Source organism: Macrobrachium rosenbergii, chromosome 13, assembly GCF_040412425.1.
Source record: "Macrobrachium rosenbergii isolate ZJJX-2024 chromosome 13, ASM4041242v1, whole genome shotgun sequence".
Lineage (NCBI taxonomy): Eukaryota > Metazoa > Arthropoda > Malacostraca > Decapoda > Palaemonidae > Macrobrachium > Macrobrachium rosenbergii.
Window position 1 is genome coordinate 28783913 of NC_089753.1, and position 21722 is coordinate 28805634.

Genomic DNA, 21722 nt, shown 5'->3' on the forward strand with positions numbered 1-21722 from the left:
GAGAGAGAGAGAGATGAGGTTTGATTGAATCTTTTTAATTAACATTTGTCGTTTTCCTCAAATAATTTTTTTTTCTCTGAACTATTACGCCTACAGCTCGACTCTCTCTCTCTCTCTCTCTCTCTCTCTCTCTCTCTCTCTCTCTCTCTCTCTCATAAAGGCAGTTCTCAATAAAAAGTAATTCTTTACTATAATTAGTTTTGCTTTTGCAAAACAAAGCAGGGCAATAATTTACTTACATTTTTATCTATATATTTATTCATCTGCTAATTTGTTTTTTTCTTTTCTCATAACTGATCTCTTCTTTCTGTATTTCCTCTTACCTTCTGTTACTTCTTTCAAATGAACACCATAATATTCTTTGGAAGCCTGAATATCAAGTCAGTGGCCCCTTTGGTGGGCTTGTTCCATATGAATAGGGTTTTTAACTTCTGAATAATAATAATAATAATAATAATAATAATAATAATAATAATAATAATAATAATAATAATAATAATAATACTATTATACTCCAAAGAACCAACTAACATTTGATAACCTCTTAGACTGAGTGATTCCTTGTTACTTAAGAGGAAGTTAACAATTCAGTTTTCTTTCCTCAGTCTGAGAGGACAAGACTGAGCGACCTAATCGAGCTCGTTTCATAAGCATCGTCCGAGCAAGGGTGGTGTGGTGCGTCCCACCTTGGACAAACGAGTTTTTTCTTATTTTTATTTTTTGGAGTAAGATGCTGGAGGCTTCATCTTGGCGCCCAGGAGAATCGAAATTCAGGTTGTTTATGCAACTGAACTCGCTAAGATTATTATATGATGCGTCTCTCGAACTTAGGGGAATAAGTGTTACCACAGAATGCTTGAGATCAGTCAGACCTTCATGAATTTGGATACTAATGCGTAATACTGGTCTTAAAGCTTCTCTGACATTAATTTTATATACCTATATAAATGATAGATAGATAGAGTATGGGATTTAGGCCAAAGTCCCAGCAAGCACTATGACCAGAGAGAGAGAGAGAGAGAGAGAGAGAGAGAGAGAGAGAGAGAGAGAGAGAGAGAGAGAGTCCCAAATGACCTTGGGGGAAACGGGATGGCAAGCAGACTGCAGATGAATACCCCCTAAAAATTCAAGTGATAAGACCAGGCATAAGCAGTGGATCTCTTTCAGTTTACACTAAACTCGACCACGTCGAACTGCACAAGTGAGGAAGCCTTGCCGCAATGATTCCCTGTAGTGCGGTGCACTGTAGGCATTACTTGAGGTTCTTTGCAGCTTGCCTTCGTTAGGCCCTTAGATGCAAACCCTTTCGTTCCTTTCACTGTACCTCCTTTCATATTCTCTTTCTTCCATCTTACTTTCCTCAACCCTCTCCTAACAATTGATTCACAGTGCGACTGCGAGGTTTTCCTCCTGTTACACCTTTCAAACCTTTTTATACCGCTCAGTTTCCGTTTCAGCGCTGAATGACCTCATAGGTCCCAGTGCTTGGTCTTTGGGCTAAATTCTAGATTCAATGCAGTTCGTTGTAAATGATACCTGAAAGACGCTGCTGTTCCTTTTGAGGTAGTTACTTAACCGAGAAGGTAGAATTAATATCGAAATAGGTATCACTTGTGAAAAACATCGAGACATACCATTTTAGGCCGCTGACTGGGCCACTTCTTGAATTAGGCAGCCACGTGAAGAACTGCACACGTGTCTACACATCACGTGTATGGCTGAACGATAAGGAAAAGGAAGATTTAAATTGAAAACAACCTATCAATACCTTTCTTAATTCTCTATACTTACATAGAACGATTCAAAATTGAATTCCTTTGTAGGCCTATTGTTTTTTAATAAGTGAAATTGACCTGAAGGAACCAGACCCCAGAAAATCCGATGTGGTGGTCTTAATTATTTGGTTCATACGTAAGACAACCTAAACTGGGCAGAGGCAACCGGTGGATGGGTGGGTAAACTTGTTCAACCAATCACAGGGAAGGGAGCAGAGTCCAGTCCACCGGTCAGACTTAAAAAAAAATGACGATAGTCTCACTGGGGAAGCTATAAATAAGCCACTAGCTGCCGGCATACGTAATCTGGATTGGCTGACAATACGCAATTAATCTGTTATTATTATTATTATTATTATTATTATTATTCAGAAAATGAATCCTATTCATATGGAACAAGCCCACCAAAGGGGCCACTGACTTGAAATTCAAGCTTCCAAAGAATATTATGTTGTTCATAAGTAACAGAAGGTAAAGGGAAATACAGAAAGAGGAGATCAGTTATTAGAAAAAGATACATTAACAAATAAAATATTAAATAAATAAAAATTAAGTAAAATATTAAAATACAAAGAAGAATTGTATTAGGGTAGTAATGCATTGCATCCTCGCTTGAACTTCTGAAGTTCCAATTGCGCGGCAACGTCTGGGAGGCTGTTCCACAGTCCAACGGTGTGAGGAATAACCTCTGGGACTGATTAGTTCGACAGCGAGGCATATTTAATAATAATAATAATAATAATAATAATAATAATAATAATATAATAATAATAATAATTGCATACTGGTGCTGCTGTTCAGAGAATCTGGATGCTCTAGGCAGGAAAAGGGGATCAGGGATCAATTGAGAATGTGAAAGATCTCTGTTGAAACACAACTTATAAATTGGAGATTTATAAGTTTCCTTAAGCACCAAAGAAACTATCTTTGAATCATTTCGAAAGGTATGTTAATGAACTTCCAATTTAATGTGATTGTGAACAGAATAGAATATAGACTTTAGGCCAAAGGCCAGACGCTGGGACCTATGTATTACTAAAGGTTCTTTGCAGCGTCCCTTCGACCTCTAGCTGCAACCCCTTTCATTCCTTTCACTGTACCTCCGTTCATATTATCTTCCTTCCATCTTGGTATCCAGCCTCTCCTAAGAATTATTTCATAGTGCTTTGAGGTTTTCCTCCAGTAACACCTTTCAGGCCTACTTGCTCTCAGTTTCCTTTCCAGCGCTGAATGACCCCATAGGTCCCAGTGCTTGGCCTTTGGCCTAAATTCTATATTCCATTCCACTGGGACTTATGATGAGGTCATTCAGCGCTGAAAAGGAAATTGACAACAGAAAGGTTTGAAAACTGTAACAGGAAGAGAACCTCGAAGTTGCACTATGAATCAATTGTTAGGAGAGGGTTCAGGAAAGTAAGATGGAAGAGAGAGATTATGAATGGAGGTACAGTAAAAGAAATGAAAGGTGGTTTTGTAGCTAGGGGCCTAAGGAAGGGACACTTTAAAGAACTCAAGTAATGCCTAATTTGAGAGTGAAAAAATGAAAAAAGAAGTGAATTCTTATAGCTAAATTGTTCTGAGACTTCTTTGGCAACGAAAAAATATTCTAGGTTGAATAACTGCAGGGAGAAATTCCAAATGAAGAATGTTTACCAGTCAAAACAATAAGAAAGGAGATTACAGCGTTTAGATAAGCTGATAGCTTATTATCACTGTTCGGTTTTGAAAAGATCTAATCTTAGAGTCATTTTGTAAGCTTATATGATTTCCCGGGTGCTTCACATTGTTTATTGAGTGTGTATGTGTGTGTGTATATATATAAAACAGTATATACATATTTCATTTATTTATTTATTAAAATTCTTACAGTCACCCCTCTCTCTCTCATCTCACTCTCCTCTCTCTAGACACCTCCGGTCACTCTGACTTGTAATGCCATCTATGGTATTGATTGTCTTCATCTAGATTCCAAGACTCTGCATTTTCTTAAGACAATGTACCCATTTTATAGCTTTCATTCTGCAGTTCTTAATTCAATATTGTACAGGCCGCTCTGGGAGCAAGAGCCCGTGCTGGCAAGTTGCTGGCTCGGTCTAATACTACTTGTTCAGTAACCTTTTTCCCTGCATTTGCTTGAAGTGATTGCTCAAGATTTACTCATAAGTTTTCATTGCATACTGCCTTATCCCCACTTCACCTTCTCCATAATCCTTTATTCATGCTTTTGGGTGCCACTACTCAGTCGCCTGTTTTGTCCTGAAACTGCAGTGTGTCAGTCTTTTACAGTCTGTATCAGTCTTTTACCGTCTCCAGACTTTTTCATTGAGCTTTCTGATTTTATCATCTCTTGGTGCCTTCATTCCTCCTGAATCATACATTTCATCTCTCTCTCTTTTTCAGCCATGGAGAGAAATGACAAGAGTGAAAGTTGTGTGATAAGCTAACGAATGAATAAATTAAACCTCATACACTGGAGTAGTACCGTCAGTGCACCTCACGTGGTGCACTGTAGGCATTACTTAAGGGTCTTTGCAGCGTCCCTTCGGCCCCTAGCTGCAACCCCTTTCATCCCTTTTACTGTAACTCCATTCACATTCTCTTTTTTTCACCTTACTTCCCACCCTCTCCTAACAATTTTTTCATAGTGCAACCACGAGGTTGTCTTCCTGTTACACCTTCAAATACTTTCTTACTCTCAATTTCCCTTTCAGTGCTGAATGATCTCATAGGTCCCTGCGCTTGGTCTTTGGCATAAATTTCATATTCAAATCCATTTCCCTATCATCTGAGACCCTTAATGATAATTTGTCTAAAATAATAAAAAATCACTTGTCAGCATGAAATTCAATACAATTTACTGAAAGCAATTTAACCTTGTCCTTTCCTTCGCAGGCTCCTGAAGTTTTAACCACCTCTCAAGGATGTCCCCTGGCAGACAAGCTCAACTCCCTGACAGTGGGTCCCAGAGGTCCTATCCTCCTGCAGGATATCCAACTCCTGGACGAGATGGCCCACTTCGACAGGGAGCGCATCCCGGAGAGAGTAGTGCACGCTAAGGGCGCAGGTGAGTTCCTGATTTGAAACTTGGGAGACCTAGCTTTAGGATTTTGAATGCTTAGGCTATGCCATCTTGGAAAATACTGTTATTATTATTATTATTATTATTATTATTATTATTATTATTATTATTATTATTGTTGTTGTTGTTGTAATGATGCTGATATGGACAAACTTCCAACAAATATCACATTCTTTTGCTTGCACGATAAAATGAAAATGAGGAAAATTAATGGAAATTCTGCATCAGTTAAGACATTAAACCTAAAAGAATAATGCATGTAGGAAGGTATTGCCGTCAGTGCACCTTATATGCTAAGACTATAAAGAAAGAGTATTTTTTTCTAAGTTGAGAAAATTTTACACAAAGTCCCGTGGAAGTTTTAGTAATGAAAAGTATCTAATCTTCCTTTACCTTCCAGGTGCCTTTGGATACTTTGAAGTCACCCACGACATTAAAAAGTATTGCAAAGCCAATATATTCAGCGAGATTGGCAAGAAGACACCTATTGCTGTAAGATTCTCTACTGTAGGAGGTGAAAGTGGTTCTGCAGACACAGCCAGGCAAGTAGCAGTTGTATATTCTTCGTGTGATTGATTTAGAAACAGATTGGCATAATGTTAATTCTCAGACTGGAATATGAACCTACGCTCTCATAAATGGAGTTTCTCAGCACAAGGCACGCTGCAGCTGTCACTGACTTAACTAGAAAAACAAAATCCTATTGGGTATGCCTATAAGTCACTCATGACCTGAGCTGAGATTTATTTTTGTGCGTGTCACGTATTCATGCCCTTGTGTGTCTCCCGCTGCAGGAGTGTTGCCCTCCCAGTACCCTATCCTCCTCCAGTAGCCCAGTGCCCTATCCTCCTCCAGTAGCCCAGTGCCCTATCCTCCTCCAGTAGCCCAGTGTCTTATCCCTGTTCAGTGGTTATAGTTTTTGTGCCAAAGGGAGACATATCTGTATTTTTTCTTTGTGCGTAATGGCCACGCATAGACTTTGGTTCTAGGACACATGACTGATTACTGAAAATCTCAATGCTTTCTACACTTACATTGACTATTGTGTAATGTTAACATAAAAAAAATATGCACCAAAATCTCTTGATCCCTCAGGTAGCGACATGAAGATATAAATTTTTGCACAATTAAATTAAAAAATTGCAGTGTTACCAACTCACCTCTAAAATGATTTCCAACAGGGATCCTCGTGGCTTCGCGGTCAAGTTCTACACTGAAGAAGGGAACTGGGATTTGGTTGGCAACAACACACCTGTGTTCTTCATTCGAGATCCCATTCTCTTCCCTTCATTCATCCACACTCAGAAGAGGAACCCAGCAACACATCTAAAGGTGAGAGGATGGATTTTAGAATGCCAAATGTTTAATGATTTTGAAGAATTGATATCCACAGTTTCATTCATTCATTCATTTATACTGATAAAGTGTATTGTACACCCAAAACATTCACGGAGAGGGACTAGGAATTTACATTGATATATAAGACATTTCATCAGTCTGTGTTTCTTATGCAGTTTCAGGTTTTTAATTACTACTGTATTACACAACATTACTAACACTAATAAACTTTTGAATATGTTCCCTGTACAAGAAAAAGATCTTTTTATTCTGCAAATGGTTTCTAGTAATCAAGGCACTATTGCACTAGAGGAAATTTTAAAACCAAGCTTTTTGAGGTTTTCAAAATGAAAACAGTCACCAAAAACCAAAACAGTAAGAAGGAAAAATATTGGATGTGGCAGAAAATGTAAAGCTTGGTACCATTGCATGACTGACAAGGTTACCTTAATGAAAATGGTTTCAGGTTAACTTATTTGTTTCCCATTTCAGGACCCTGACATGTTCTGGGACTTCATTACCCTGAGACCCGAGACCACGCACCAGGTCACCATCCTTTTCTCAGATCGAGGTACTCCTGATGGCTACAGGCATATGAATGGTTATGGTTCTCACACTTTCAAGCTGGTCAATGCTGAGGGAAAAGCCGTTTACTGTAAATTCCACTACAAGACTGACCAAGGAATCAGGTAAGTTCATTTTTGTGAGTTGAATGAATATGATAAAAGGAAGTGTAAAGTGGAATTGCATTACAGTATAAAATTTAGACCAAAGGGTAAATGCTGGCACCTATCAAGTCATTCATCGCTGAAAGAGGAATCGAGAGTAAATAGGGAGAAAACCTCGCTGTTGCACTATGAACCAATTGTTGGGAGAGGGTTGAAAGTAAGATGGAAGAAAGAGAGTATGGACAGAGGTACAGTAAAAGGAATGAAAGGGATTGCACTTAGGGGCTGTATGGATGCTGCAAAGAGCCTTATGTAATGCCTACAGTGCACCTGATGGCACTGCCCTCCCTACGGGGAAGGGAGCGTAAAGTATCACCATTTATCTAACATAATTTTAGCTTGTTATTAGTGTACAGCAGTGTACTGTATCCAGTTACAGTATATACATCAGAAACTAGTTTTCTTAGTTGCATGAAAAACAGTGACATTTTACAGTAATCTCTCAGTCATCCACACTTCCTTTGTTTGCACTACACCCTTTGATCATAACTTTCTTAGTGCGTCTCTGTGCAAATGTGTATATGCACTGGTTACAGTACTTGATTGAACTTATTGAAAAATGCAAATAAAAGCTCGCAGATGCCATTGGATGGATGAGCAAAGTGAAGATGGAATGGTTTGGATGGGAGTGCAAAAGGTTCCTCAGCTCAGCTGGGCAAATTAGTTGAACATTGTACATACACTGATTGGCTCCATGGGAATGTCACACTGTACTGAAAGATGTTCGTGAGAGAGAGAGAGAGAGAGAGAGAGAGAGAGAGAGAGAGAGAGAGAGAGAGAGAGAGAGAGAGAGAGAGAGAGAGAGATATGTACATTGTACAGGCAAGTACTGTACTGCACAGAGAAAACAGTAAACACAGAAAATTTATATAACAAAGAAATCTGGCGAATGCGGAGTGTGGTGGTGTCACACACATTGTGCACTATTGTTCAACATAACTGACAGTGTGGTTACTGAGTTTTCATTTTCTTTTTACAGTTTTATATACAAAGCATAATTCCTTTACCTTTGAATTCTGTACAGGTTTTCAAAAGTTAGTGTATATTTTCATAAATTATCCAGGGTTACTTTAGGATTTTGGGGGGCCTAGTACTTTTATAGGCTTGTCGTTTGTAAAAACATAAATAAAAGAATGGAATACATAAGGAAAGTTCTAGCGAAAATATGCATTGCTACCCTAAAACAATTCTTGTATTTGATAATTTAGTTAAAGTTTTATCTACAGTATTTATTTAATATAATTTATTTTTTCTTTTCTAATACAGTAACTGCTCACTTCTTTCTGCATCTCCTATTATCTTCTGCTATTTCTTTCGGGTGAACACCATATTCTTTGGAAGCTTGGTCCACATGAATAGGGTTCATCTTCTGACTAATAATAATAATAATAATAATAATAATAATAATAATAATAATAATAATAATAATAATAATAATAATAATAATAATAATAATACCTCTTTGAGGCAAACAAGTTGAGAAGGCACAATATAAGTTCAGTGGCATACTTAGTGCCGTTCTTTTCAGTGAATAATAATATTATTAATAATAATAATAATAATAATAATAATAATAATAATAATAATAATAGTGAGAAAAGTGATGGACTCCTAAGGAGGCAGGGTGCAACCAGGAACCCCACGCTATAAAAACCACCAAGTCGAATAAGATGACTGCGATAGACAAAAAAAAAATAAAATAAAATAAAATAATAAAAGATTTAAGCTGTATACGTAATTCACAACTGAATTTCAGAAATTTGAGTGCGGAGAAGGCCGACGATATAGCTGGAACTGATCCTGATTATGCTATTCGTGATTTGTACAATGCTATTGAAGATGGAGACTACCCATCATATACTCTGTACATCCAGGTATGGCATTATATTCCTCTTTAAAGGTATTTCTGAAAAAGGTTGGTAAAGCATTTGAATATTTAAAATCAATTTAAGTATAAAATATATTAAATTCTACCCCTCATATACTTTGTACATCCATGTATGGCATGACTGTAAATTGTACATTAAATGTCATTATGAAAAAGTTTTGTAGAGCCTTTGAATATATAAAGTCAATTTAAGGTATAAAATATATTAAAAGCTATCCCTCATACAATCTGTGCATTCGGGTATGGCATTAAATTCCTCATTAAATGATGTCATGAAAAAGTTTTGTAAAGCCCTTGAATGTTTAAAATCTATTTAAGATATGGAATATATTAAATTCTACATCTTTTATCTTCAACAAACCAGGTTATGACATACGAAGAGGCTGAGAAGCACCGGTTCAATCCTTTCGACTTGACCAAAGTGTGGCCACACAAGGAATTCCCTCTCATCCCAGTGGGACGCCTCACCTTCGACAGAAATCCCAAGAACTACTTTGCAGAGGTGAGTGATTCTTTAACGAAGACTGGTCATTACTCTTTATGCAAGGAAATAGCCGTATGCTGATTTATGCCTACCTCAAAAATTCACGCTAAGATGCAGTGCATTACTACCCAAAGCAATTCTTCTTGTATTTTATAATTTACAGTTTTATCAATATATTTATTAGTTAATTTTTTTATTTTCTAATAACTGATCTCTTCTTTCTGTATTTCTTATTGCCTTCTGTTACTCCAGTGGGATTGTTCCACATGAATAGGGTTCATCTTCTGAGTAATAATAATAATAATAATAATAATAATAATAATAATAATAATAATAATAATAATAATAATAATAATAATAATAAATACTGATACAGCACCTGAACGCTTGACTGTGAGATTTCACTACACTTTATTTTAGCATTTTTTAAAAGATAAGTTGTTTTGCTCTGAAATATTGAAGATATGAAATCCACAATGTCTTCCCTTTACCAACACAGTCTTACAAAGTTTTAGCTTTAACATAACTGGTGCACACTTAGGATTTTTACTAAGTTATTCCTTTGGTTATTTATCAGCATTATTTTTTTAGGCAATGCAGTTATACTGGCATATTTTATTTTGCCTGTTTTATACAGTACAGGCAAATTGGGTGCATATATTTCATGTCCTCATTTGATGCACTAGCCTTCTCTGTATCCAACTGCATGTTATAAATATAGATTAAATCTCCATCTGTTCCTCTACCTTAGCTTACTGAAACTCTGTCATTTTAACTGCATTGCCATCCTGTTGTTACTTCGAGAATGATCTTATTATGTATTTCAATTTCAAAGTGTATGTGGAATAGTTTGCCAAGTGCAGTTGTGGAATCTTCTGATCTCCAGATATTAAGCGAGGAGCAAATTCATTCTTGCTCTCTGCTGACATGTACTGAATTTCAGGTGTATTGGTTTTATTTTTTACTCACTCTTATTTATTTATATATCACCTTTCCCCATAACATCTCTTTAGCCAGATTTCCCTTTGGAACCCTCTTGGGTTTACAGTCTGGTGACTCTGTCTTTAAGGGTTTTCAGCTGAGTATTTGAAGAAAAGAATAAAGAAGAGAATAGCAAGTATCTGCATCTGAATGTTAATTTCAGAAATCACAGAACAGTTGAGGGTTTGGGTGTCTGCTAAACAAATCCACAGTACTTGTCTAAAGCTTTCAGCTAGTAAATACAAATCTTATTGTAGTACCTTATGCATGACTGATTGACTACAGTGCACCTGGATTGCCTGGAGAATTTGTATGCAGGGAGGTACCTTGGAATATGAAACTTTCTGCATGTTTCTTCAACAGAAGACATTTGAGAGTTGTGTTTCCATGTGTAGGAAGTTTCTTGTTCCAGGGGAAAAATGAACTTTAATTTTTGCTATAGTGTACCTTCTCAATGGGCTTTTGTGTGTGTGGACTATACATTAGTGCCAACTTTTTTAACGTTTCTCATATCAGTTATTTAGTCTGTTACTTTGGGAGGTAAATTTGTCGTCTTTATTAATATACAGTTGAAGGAATCTTTCAGAAAGTTCAAGCAGATTGTGGTTAGAAATGCTAACTTGTCATAATCAGAGCACTTTTTTGCTTTTGTTTAAACAAGATGTTAATGTTTTACTAGATGATGCTATTTCTTGTGTTAATTAATTTTATTTAGAGACTCATGATGTTAGCGTGATTTTCAACTCATCAAAGATATGGTATTAAAGATTCCTTTCCAATTCTATAGGTGGAGCAGATTGCCTTTTCTCCAGCAAATATGGTTCCTGGCATTGAACCATCGCCTGACAAGATGTTGCAAGGACGTCTTTTCTCCTACAATGACACCCATCGCCATAGGCTAGGCGCAAACTACACTCAGATACCTGTCAATTGTCCTTATCGCTCTCGTGCAAGGAACTACCAGCGAGATGGGCCAATGACCGTCGACTACAACCAGGTAATTATACAGTAGTTACTTGAGTATAACATGATGCTCCTCATCATGGTAGTAACATTAGAAATATTGGTAAATGTTTTTCAGTCTTCTCCTAATTGACATCGATCAGTATCAACCTTTGAAACTTGAAGAAAAAACCACAAATAGGAGAACAAATATATTTAGAAGCACAAGCAGTTTTGGGGCATCATGCTCCCTCTTCAGTGAGGGGACACTGAGTGTGTCCACACTGCAGAGGCTCCCTCTGCAGTGAGGGGACACAATGTGTCCACACTGCAGGAGTATGACGCTCTGAAACTGTTTGTGCTTCTAAATATATTTGTTATTCAATTTGTGCTTTTTTTCCTTCTTAATTGATATGCAGATATTGTATGGGTAATAGTTTAAGCAGTTAATACTGTCACTATTATTGTATGGCCATTAAAAAGGATGGAATAAAAACCCTGCTTGAGTAATTTTCCAGATCCATGAAGCCGCTAGTACTGTAGTTTCTAATCACTTTTAGAGACTGTATGATTACTCTTTTTACAGGAAAGTGCTCCCAATTACTTCCCAAACAGCTTCTCTGGACCAATGGATTGTAAAAGGCATTCAGAGTCCACGTTTGCTTGCTCAACTGATGTTAGTCGGTACAACAGCGCTGATGAAGATAACTTTACCCAAGCTGGTAACTTGTTTAGACAAGTAAGTTACTTGACAGTTTCAAATTGTATTGCATCGTGGTATGGTGTTGTGGCGTTCTTTAGTCTGCACAGTCTTGTTAATTTACAAATAGGAGGGTGGTAGATTGATTTAATATTTATTTGTACACCTAGCATAAAACTGATATAAAGTTACTGATGTGGAGTAGTGGTTAATTGACTAAACAAGTTTGTTTTGTTAGTTTTCAGTGAACTAACACTCTAACTGTAAACAGCTTCAGAATGATAGATTCATACAAATGCTCCACCATCAGCAGGTTGCATTTAGTTAAGAAAAAGAAACAAGATAGCTAAAGCAAAACCCTGGTTTTGTTTTTTGTATTTGGGGTTCAGATAAAATGAAAAATTATAAAAGCAATTTTCTTCTTTCAAGGGCACAGAATTATACTCTATTTTACTGGTGTTTCCACTACTCTATGAAGAGGCAATGTAAAATTACTTGTTAAGATTAGCAAAGCATTACTGAGCCTGTTTCATGGTGCTACTGTGAGGTTTTCCCCGTGACACCTTGGTAACCTGTTTACTCTTTTTCCCTTTCAGCACTGAATGACCTCTAGGTCTCAGTGCTTGGCCTTGGCCTAAATTTCATATTCCATTCCACAGCTGTATTTTTCACTACTGTGGTGATCACTTTCAATAAACTGCAAGTATATCGACAAGATATAGTGAAACACCCTCCACATCCCTGGTAGTCAGTGTAAGGATACCTTCAATATTCAGAGCAAAGTGTCCCACTGAACACTATCCTTTGGTGCAAGTAACCTAACTTGATATAACTTGTGAACTTTGCTCACTCTTCAGGATAACATAAATGTTGAAATTACTTGTTTTGGATGTAAGATTATTTAGTGATGCATTTTTTAAAACAGTGTAAGGGGTTTTTAACAAACCCCTAAGGCTGAAAGTGAGGTTCTGATTCAGAGGTTGATTATTTTTCATCATGAGAGAATCAAGGCTTTTATTATGACAGTACATTTGAATGTGTTTAGTGTGTGTTACTGGTTCCAATTGCTTTGTTTTCTCCTCTTTTCATGAAAAAGATAAGAAAAATGTTTGCTAAAATGGGAACAGGGGTAGAAAGTGGAGAGGTACACCACCCACACACATTTTGCTGTACACTGTCACACTACTTGGTATTGATGCAATGGTAATACTTTACATGAGGTTTGAAATTCTACTTGCATCTTTGCCTAAAAACCTTCCTTATTGCAAACCTCACTCGATAACCCCCAGGCATATGATCTTGTAATGGAACCGTGTGGATTATTCAGAGACCGGAGTCACAGAAGCTCCTTTGATTGGTCACCAAGGAGATGCAGCAGAAGGTTTACAGACTGTCAGATATGTTCAACTGTGCACTTACTAGCATGAAGAAGCAAAAAAATGCAAAGCCAACCTGTTCTTACCCTGAGAGTGTGTGTAATCATGTTTGCTTTCTAAGCTAGTTCTGTTAAAGTCACTTACATATGCTGGTGTGAGGATCACTGACGACAGAATGATTTACTTGTTACTAAGTTAATCCATAATAATATAGCAGCCTGGAGATTTTTCTCTTCTCTCCCATAATGTCTGATCTTGTTCTTCTGTGGTACCTTGCATATGACGTTCTTCTGTGGTACCTTGCATATGACGTTATTCAACTGCCTCATATTATTGGCGTTTGAGTCCCCATCAGTTGGTCTTGGAAAGTTGTGAGTCATTTTTCAACAATAATAATTCCTCTTGTTGAAATGTCATTGTACCTGTTGATATTTATGCTGATTTGTGGTGCTCAAAATCTCCAGTCATACTCTCATTGTTGATTAAAGGCATCTGTTTTCCAAACATTTTTCACAACGTAACTGGTTTCTGTTTTTGTAACTGATTAAATACTGACTATGTGGGTTGACAGGTGCCAGTCATATAACATCCTAATTAATGTAAGTCTGAATTTCTACAGTAACTAAGCAGGGTTATGTGTTTGTTGATATCCCCAAGCCTTTTAAATTGTGATGGTCACTTAGGTCTCTTTTGGACTGTGATCTCAGAAAAGATCTTTCCTGACTTTTGTTGCTTAATGTTTTCTTGAAAGAAAAATACTTCATTGCTTTTGGGGCCTCTGCTAATGTCACTAAACAGCTCTAGCCCCAGATTTACCTTAATGTACTTCCAGTGATGTACTATATCACTGGTAGTACATTAAGTACACACTTCATTGTAGCCTGGAAATAGACTTGACATTGCCTGTTGCTATTAGAAACTCTTATTATAAAAACCTGGGGATCCATAGTGACTGTTCATCAAAAGAGGCTGACACTCATCTCACCTGCAAGGGATTAAAGTAACAAGCAACCCCTAAACTAAAGGAATCACCAATGGTGTTTCTGACTCAGAATGGTAAAAACAGGGTGTGGTCCCAAAGTAATGAAAACTTCCTTCATCCAAGCTGATAAAAATCTTATGTAGTTGTTAACTAATTATTAATACTGTACTTATTGTTACACTGAATCCCAATTTTTTGTAGTTATACAAAAATTGTGCACTTGTTAAATTTTAGTGTTTAATTATGAAGCACTGTATTATCAATTTTCCACATACGTAATCATTACTTCCTGTTTGTATATAATTTTTGTGTGCAATATATTTAGTTATAACAGAAAATAGAAAACTATTATAAATGAACTTTGCTTCATCATTTGTATTTTCAAATACCCTGAAAAGTAAAGGTCATCCTTGTTAAATTCTGGAAGGAATGAGGAGTTTTCTTGTTGCAGATAAAGTACAATCATCTTGGACAAAATGAATAGACTAGGCAAAGTAATGAATAAATTTCGGTGTGAATGAATTTGCACTGTCAGTGCTTCGCAAGGTTAACAAGCGTATAATTTGTTGTAAACCCATAAAACATCTGTTGCCTGAGTGTGATTCTTTTTGCTAATGATGCACCATTGTTTTTATGAAGCAAATATCTCCATCCAGGATTTTTAAAAATTAGCTGAGGGAAGTTTGACTTGGCCTTGTACCACAGTCAGACCAGTGGCACTGATAAATTACCAGACGCCACGCACAGGTTACAGATACCACCCTGCTTACAAACGAGTTATGTTCCGGATTGCTGTTTGTATGCTGAATTGTTTGTGAGTTTGTTATACTCTTCATGCCTATTTAAGTACAGTGTGATATAAAATCAATACAGAACTGTACGGTTTTTCATCCTAAAAGAAAATATACTGTACATAAGTATTGTACATACAGAACAAGCGCACAAAACAAAATTTGAACTTCCGATCCCATTTGTTTGTATTTCTGAATGTTTGCCAAGTTGAATGTTCATAAGTAGGGTGGTGTCAGTACAGTACTTGATTGACTGGGGGTGAATCAATTAGGGCAGGAATCATATTTGGCCCGAACAATTGATGGATGGATTTGTACTGGGGCCAGATCAACCAGTTTCAGTCTCCACCTACATTTTAGGAAACTGAATATTGGTTGAGAATTGAACCATAAAACAGTACTGTGTTAGGATTACTGTTTAAGTAAAGAAATACCAGGAACAATCAGAATATCTTCCAACTTTAGTGTTTTCTTCTGTCTACAATGGGAACACTAAGAGAAACAGTAACACTTAGGAGAAAGTTAACAATACCTTTATCCTAATCAAAATACACCATCTTTTATACAGCACAGGGTAAAATAAACTGTTCTGTTATAGGAAAGACTTCAAAAGAACCTTATTCAACTGAAGAATGATGGTGATTAAATGCTGTTATATAAAATTAAAGAACATGGGCACGCGAGGAGTTTCATGAATGGTGAGTCTGCTCCATGTAAGACTCAGAAGACCCTCCTTAACTAACAAACTGTCAGTTTTAACCTACATTCCAACCCTGGGTCTCTCTTCTTGAGGCAGGAAAAAAGCTTGAGTAAATAGCAGTTTGTTCATATACGAAACAAACCCCCGGTCTTAATAGGGCCTTGTCATTTGTACAAACATGAACTGTATCAAATCAGATTGAGAACTCATCTGTAAAACTAAATGTTACCTGATCAATGACTTCTTTGCTTCCGCAGGTCATGAACGAAGAGGAACGCCAGCGGTTAGTCAGCAACATTGCCGGCCACCTCGTGAACGCGCAGAAGTTCTTGCAAGATCGTGCCATCAACAACTTCAGCCAGGCTGATCCTGAGTATGGCGCTGGAGTACGCAGGTCTCTCGAAAAACTGCAGAAGGCAGCGTCTCAACCTCTGAACCTCGTAGCTGCTCCTGCTTCCAATGCCAAGCTATAAAGAAAGGGACGAAGTTTTGTAGCTTTGTAATATCAGTGATCAGTGATAATAATAATTAAGGAAGTTTGATATATAATTTAAATATTGTATTGCATTTGTCTGTAATGTATTGGTGCCTATTAGTAGAAGCTAAGTACACTAATATTCCTTCATATAAATACAATGTCATATGGTTGGTATGATGGGAGATATATTTTCTTTTGTTTTATGCAATATTTTATTTTTTTCAATGTTATTCCATTTGTTTACGTTGCTGTAAGGTACTTATCATAATACTGTATGTCAAGTATGAAGCACTTCTGGGTACAATCTTGCACTTTTAATTCAGCTAATTTACCCAGGGTAGAGTAAAGTAGTTTTAAGAGAGAAAGGTTTATATATTTTATCTATATTATTTCACCATATGAGTGCATGTCATCCATGAGAGATTCCTTTTAAATTTTGGGTTTTGTTAGTTTTCCTTATGCAGCAAACAGTAATGACCTCTAACTTTTAAAACCTTAAAGGGCAGCTATCATGATGTCTCTTGAAATATTGAAATCTGTGACTTTCATAAATAATAATTATCCTGATTGCTATGCAGTCCAGTACCAATAGTTTCCGTTGGAATTTTAATTAAAACAAAACTTTTATTGACGTGATTATAGATGTCTCCGTTCAAAGAAGTTAAGAAGTTACAAGTTGTTGTATAGGGTCTTTGATGCTATACAAGGTTGTTGAGGTCAGATGTAGCTCAATGGTTGCTTAGCTAAGAGTTTTCAAGGATTTTGTAACATAAAACCCAATACAAGTCGAGCACTACAAATTTCAAAACATCAGAATTCTTAAATCACTTTTTGAAATACTTTATGTGTAGTTTATTATTTTTAGTTTGTGTTTTTAGGGGAGTCTACTGTTTAATGCTGGACAGTTTTGCACAAAAACAACAATGCAAAAGTTTGTTTTCTGCAGTAAGGTACACATTCACCACAGGACAAAGAAAGGTATATGCTGTACAAGAGTATTTTTGTATTTACAGTTATAGATATATTGCAGTTATAATGAATTAACTTTATTTTATTTGAACCTTTATAGATCACAGGTTAAGCCAATGACCAACACAGCTTCTTAGAGTCCAACTGCGGGTCCAAAGAATTCATGATTATTATTATTATTATTTATTTTTATTATTATTGTTGTTTGAAATGAACAAGAATTGATACAGAATAGCCTTAAAAGGCCATTATAAGCCACTATTAAAAAGATTTCTCATATGGGGGAAAGTGGCAAAATAAAATGAGTTTGGGTCATTTCGGCCTCAAGTCATTTAGGCGTTTTACATGCCAAATGAGCACTGTTTAGTACCAGCCCCTTGGGAATGTAAGTAAAATATAAAATAATGATGGTAAATACCACAAACGTAACAGTAAATACCATAAAGATACGTCTTATGTTGTTTTGGATGTTACAGCCTAAATGACTTGTGGCCGAAACGACCAGGACTGAATAAAACTATGAAAAAGTGAAATTAAAAAAGATAATTCAGCAAGCTGGTGAATATATTTACAGTTCATACATACTTCCTAATAAAAGAAAGAAAAAATTAGGCAAAGACGCGTAACATTTTAAAATACAGTACAGTAGTAGTACTGTACCATCTTACTTAAAAGATCTTCAGCACCAGTGAGATAGCTCTGAAGATTTTTTAACAGCTTTATGGCAGAGGGAATGTACGATCACTGGTACTGTTGCAATGGGTCAAGTAAAGCATCTCCCCAGTAGGGGTGCAGTGCCGTCAGTGCACTTCACGCGGTACACTGTAGGCATTACTCTTAAGGTTCTTTGAAGCGTCCCTTTGGCCCTTAGCTGCAACCCCTTTCATTCCTTTTACTGTACCTCCAATCATATTCTTGCTGTCATCTTACATTCCACCCTCTTCTAACAACGTTTCATGGTGCAAATGTGAGGTTTTCCTCCTGTTACACCTTTTAAACCTCTTACTCTCAATTTTCCTTTCAGTGCTGAACGACCTCTTGGGGTCCCAGTGCTTGGCCTTTGGCCTATATTGTATATTCTATCTATCAAAGCATCTCAAACTAATATGGATGCAGATGCTCTGACAGGTGGAGTGACATGCAGAAAATATAGAGGTGCAGCCCTTAAGCCACAAATAGAAATCATTTATTAATACAGCTGATGGGAAATGAGCAAGTAGGATGTCTTTCAGCAAAGGCCTAAGTGATAACTGCTATTGTTGAGAAAAAAGGGAAATCATTTCTGAGCAATCTTGTCTAAAAGATAGGTATTCCAGGATGATACTGGCACCCTGGCAGGAAAATGATATTACAGAAGTTCTTTGCAGTCTCCCTTTGGCCCCTAGTTGCAACCCCTTTCATTCCTATTACTGAACTTTAGTTCACATTCTCTTTCTTCCATCTTACTTGCTACCATCTCCTAACAATTGTTTCATTGTGCAACTGCGAGGTTTTCCCCCCGCTACACCTTCAAGACCTTTTTACTTTTTTTCCATTTCAGCGCTGAATGACCCCATAGGTACCAGTGTTTGTCCTTTGGCCTAAATTTTATATTCCAGTTCCAATAGGTACCCTGGAAGGATGCTGGAATCCAGACAGGAAAACAATATTCCAATACTGACATACAGTATCAAAACTGAAGCATCTAGCATTACTGTGCTAGCATTGTGCTGCCAGTAGCTGTAGTGGCTACATTCACTGAACTCGATTGGAGCTATCCACAACAATATTAGAACAAGTTAAGATTCACATTTACATTCTGTTTGAATGGGTTTTCTTGCTTCAGGGACATGAGAAAAAGACATCACTGCCTAACCCCCAAATGCTTTTGCAAGCAATGCAAAAGCCAAACTAGTTACATCTCTGCCAAATGCAGTATTCATCTACATCAAGGGACCATTCATCCTTCATATACTCATATGAGATAAACATGTTACACCAGCTAATGATATTGTGAAATTTTGATAGGTGAACATTATATTTATGATTTAGGAACCCAGGGAACCCCTGACAAAAAACTAAATAATGATAAATGCAATAAATGCTAACATGAGCGTTTTTCAAATTTTATGGGTTAGAAGCCTAGCATTTTGGTACAAGGAAATAACTGATTTAAGTTGAAGTAGTCCTTGTTCTTCCAAGTGGTAAGTAAGTCTTTTCATCAAGTGACATACAGTACATCCAAATCTCCTGATCCTGTAATTTTGGCAGGTTCAGTTAAAAATTGTTAGCTTGAGTGTTATCTGGTCAGGAAGCTGGCAGCCAAGTCAGGGTTGGACAGACTGTCAGTCATAAAATGGGGTAAATAGTCTTGCTGTTAACATAAGTACAGGACCTGACTTTGAGGTTACTCCTTCAGTAGCTGACCAACCATACGGTGAAATCATCATAGACATTTTATCTAATGTCAGAGAGAGAGATTTCCAGGCATGATGTCAAGTACAGACTATATAGGGTAATTCTACTCTCTTGGCTCTTTCCCCTCAAGGAAAGTTCTACTGAATTACAGACTGGCTTTACCAATCTTGCCGGCTGTCTTCAGCCACATAACCTTTTTCTTGGGACCATACACACACACTCATATTTTCTTGAGCAGAGTCTGACACTGAAGATACTGGGAACTACTGGCCTATCCTTTCCAAGCATTATTGACCTTGTCCATGGGTAGAAAGATGTAGTACTAGAAGAGTTCCCTGGCTTAGCCTAGTCTCTTTCAAGTATGGGAGAGGCTTGAACCAGTGGATTCTCCCTTCCTCCCAGAGTTGGCGATTGGTCTAGTTGGGAGCAAGGATCCTCATCAAACATCTAGATCATCTTCTCAGGAGTAAAGACAACTGAGATCTCCCTTTCAAGGAATTAGTTGAATAATGTGCTGGGAGGCCTCCTTTCAGAGGAAAGAAAAGGAAAAGAATCCTCAGAGGACTCCTTTTAGAGGAAAGAAAATGGAATGAGGCCTAAGACTCAGATGAGAGAAAAGGTATTTAGACCTCTTAGGCCTCCTCTAAGAGGGAAGAAAAGGTAGTGAAACCTCTTAGGCCTCCTCTCATAGGAGAGAAAAGGAATGAGACCTCTAAGGCCAGAAAAGGTAATGAGACCTCTTAGGCCTCCTCTCAGATGAAAGAGAAAGGGAATGAGATCTCTTAGGCTTCCTCTCAGCTGAGAGAAATGGTAGTGAGACCTCATAGGCCTCCTCTCAGAGGAAAGAAAAGGGAATGAGACCTCTTAGGCCTCCTCTCAGATGAAAGAAAAGGGAATGAGACCTCTTAGGCCTCCTCTCAGATGACAGAAAAGGTAGTGAGACCTCTTAGGCCTCCTCTCAGAGGAAAAAGGTAATGAGACCTCTTAGGCCTCCTCTCAGAAGAAAGAAAAGGTAATGAGACCTCTTAGGCCTCCTCTCATTTGAAAGAAAAGGTAATGAAACCTCTTAGGCCTCCTGTCAGATGAAAGAAAAGGGAATGAGATCTCTTAGGCCTTCTCTCAGAGGAGAAAGGAAAGGTAGTGAGACCTCTTAGGTCTCCTCTCAGAGGAAAGAAAATGGAATGAGATCTCTTAGGCCTCCTCTCAGGAGAGAAAAGGAAATGAGACCTCTTCTCTGTGACCCCAAACTCCTCCAGTAGGGATCACCTCCTGCAGTACTGGACATCAGGGGAGAAACTGGGAGTGGAACCTAGCTCACAAAGTGACCTCAGTGAGATTCAAACGCTGGATAAGGTGTTGAGATTATTGATGGGAAAGGGATTCAACTAACTGCTCTGCTGCAAAAAAAGGGGGACTTTTTAGAACCATTAAAGAATTTCCATGATCCTGTGAGCTTAAATTTCAAATGAAGGAAATTCTTTTGATAAAGGGAAGAAAATTGTCCAAACGTCCTTTATATTGGTTTAGCCAGCATCCTACAAGTCTTCACAGGAGCTGTAGCACCACCAACAATCTGAGCACACAGGATAAACTTCACAAGGTATCTGGCTGACCAATGGGCAATGGCCTGCAGCTAAGAGACCTTAATACCACCACTTGCAGAAGCACATTGAACTAACCCAGGACTGAGATCTACATGCCAAGTGGGAGCAACCAGACCTAAATCAGCTTGCTCTATCTGGGATGGAGAGCACGCATGCTTTGGTTTGACTATAGAGGGACAGAACAAGGAGAATATATTCAATGTTGGAAAAGTTTGTACCCACCATAAACACTGAAACGGTTGTATTATGTACAAGAATTTTTTATCACATATGCACATGTGGCTTTTTATTTTAATATTCAGAAATACAAAGCCATTTGACAGCCGAGTGGTTTAGCCAAGTCCTCTCGTTTGAATGCTGGAGGGGGCAGAAGCACTTATCAGTTATAATTTCCTTTGGGAGGAAGTTATTCCTCAGGTATAGTGAATTTGATATCAAACGATATTTGGGGGTCAGTATTTGTTATTTGTATAATATACATACATACATGCATATCTGAACATTCATACA

The 21722-nt window shown here is 37.4% G+C and overlaps 2 protein-coding genes across 4 annotated transcripts in view; one reads left to right on the forward strand and one right to left on the reverse strand.

Moving 5' to 3' along the window:
* LOC136845106 (glycine-rich protein 1-like) overlaps window positions 1–6139 on the reverse strand; it is a 154546-nt gene extending 148407 nt beyond the window's left edge. For all 3 annotated transcript variants that reach the window (XR_010855070.1, XR_010855071.1, XM_067114937.1), the window contains exon 1: window positions 6015–6139. The gene's annotated coding sequence lies outside the window, so the exon portion shown is untranslated. The remainder of the gene's footprint in view (window positions 1–6014) is intronic.
* Cat (Catalase) overlaps window positions 1–17282 on the forward strand; it is an 18923-nt gene extending 1641 nt beyond the window's left edge. The window contains exons 2-10 of the mRNA XM_067114936.1: window positions 4668–4839; window positions 5255–5396; window positions 6036–6186; window positions 6685–6881; window positions 8677–8794; window positions 9173–9310; window positions 11061–11270; window positions 11802–11954; window positions 16022–17282. Of these exons, the coding sequence (XP_066971037.1) occupies window positions 4668–4839; window positions 5255–5396; window positions 6036–6186; window positions 6685–6881; window positions 8677–8794; window positions 9173–9310; window positions 11061–11270; window positions 11802–11954; window positions 16022–16237 (1497 nt within the window). The 3' untranslated portion in view covers window positions 16238–17282. The remainder of the gene's footprint in view (window positions 1–4667; window positions 4840–5254; window positions 5397–6035; window positions 6187–6684; window positions 6882–8676; window positions 8795–9172; window positions 9311–11060; window positions 11271–11801; window positions 11955–16021) is intronic.
* Window positions 17283–21722: the final 4440 nt, after the last annotated feature.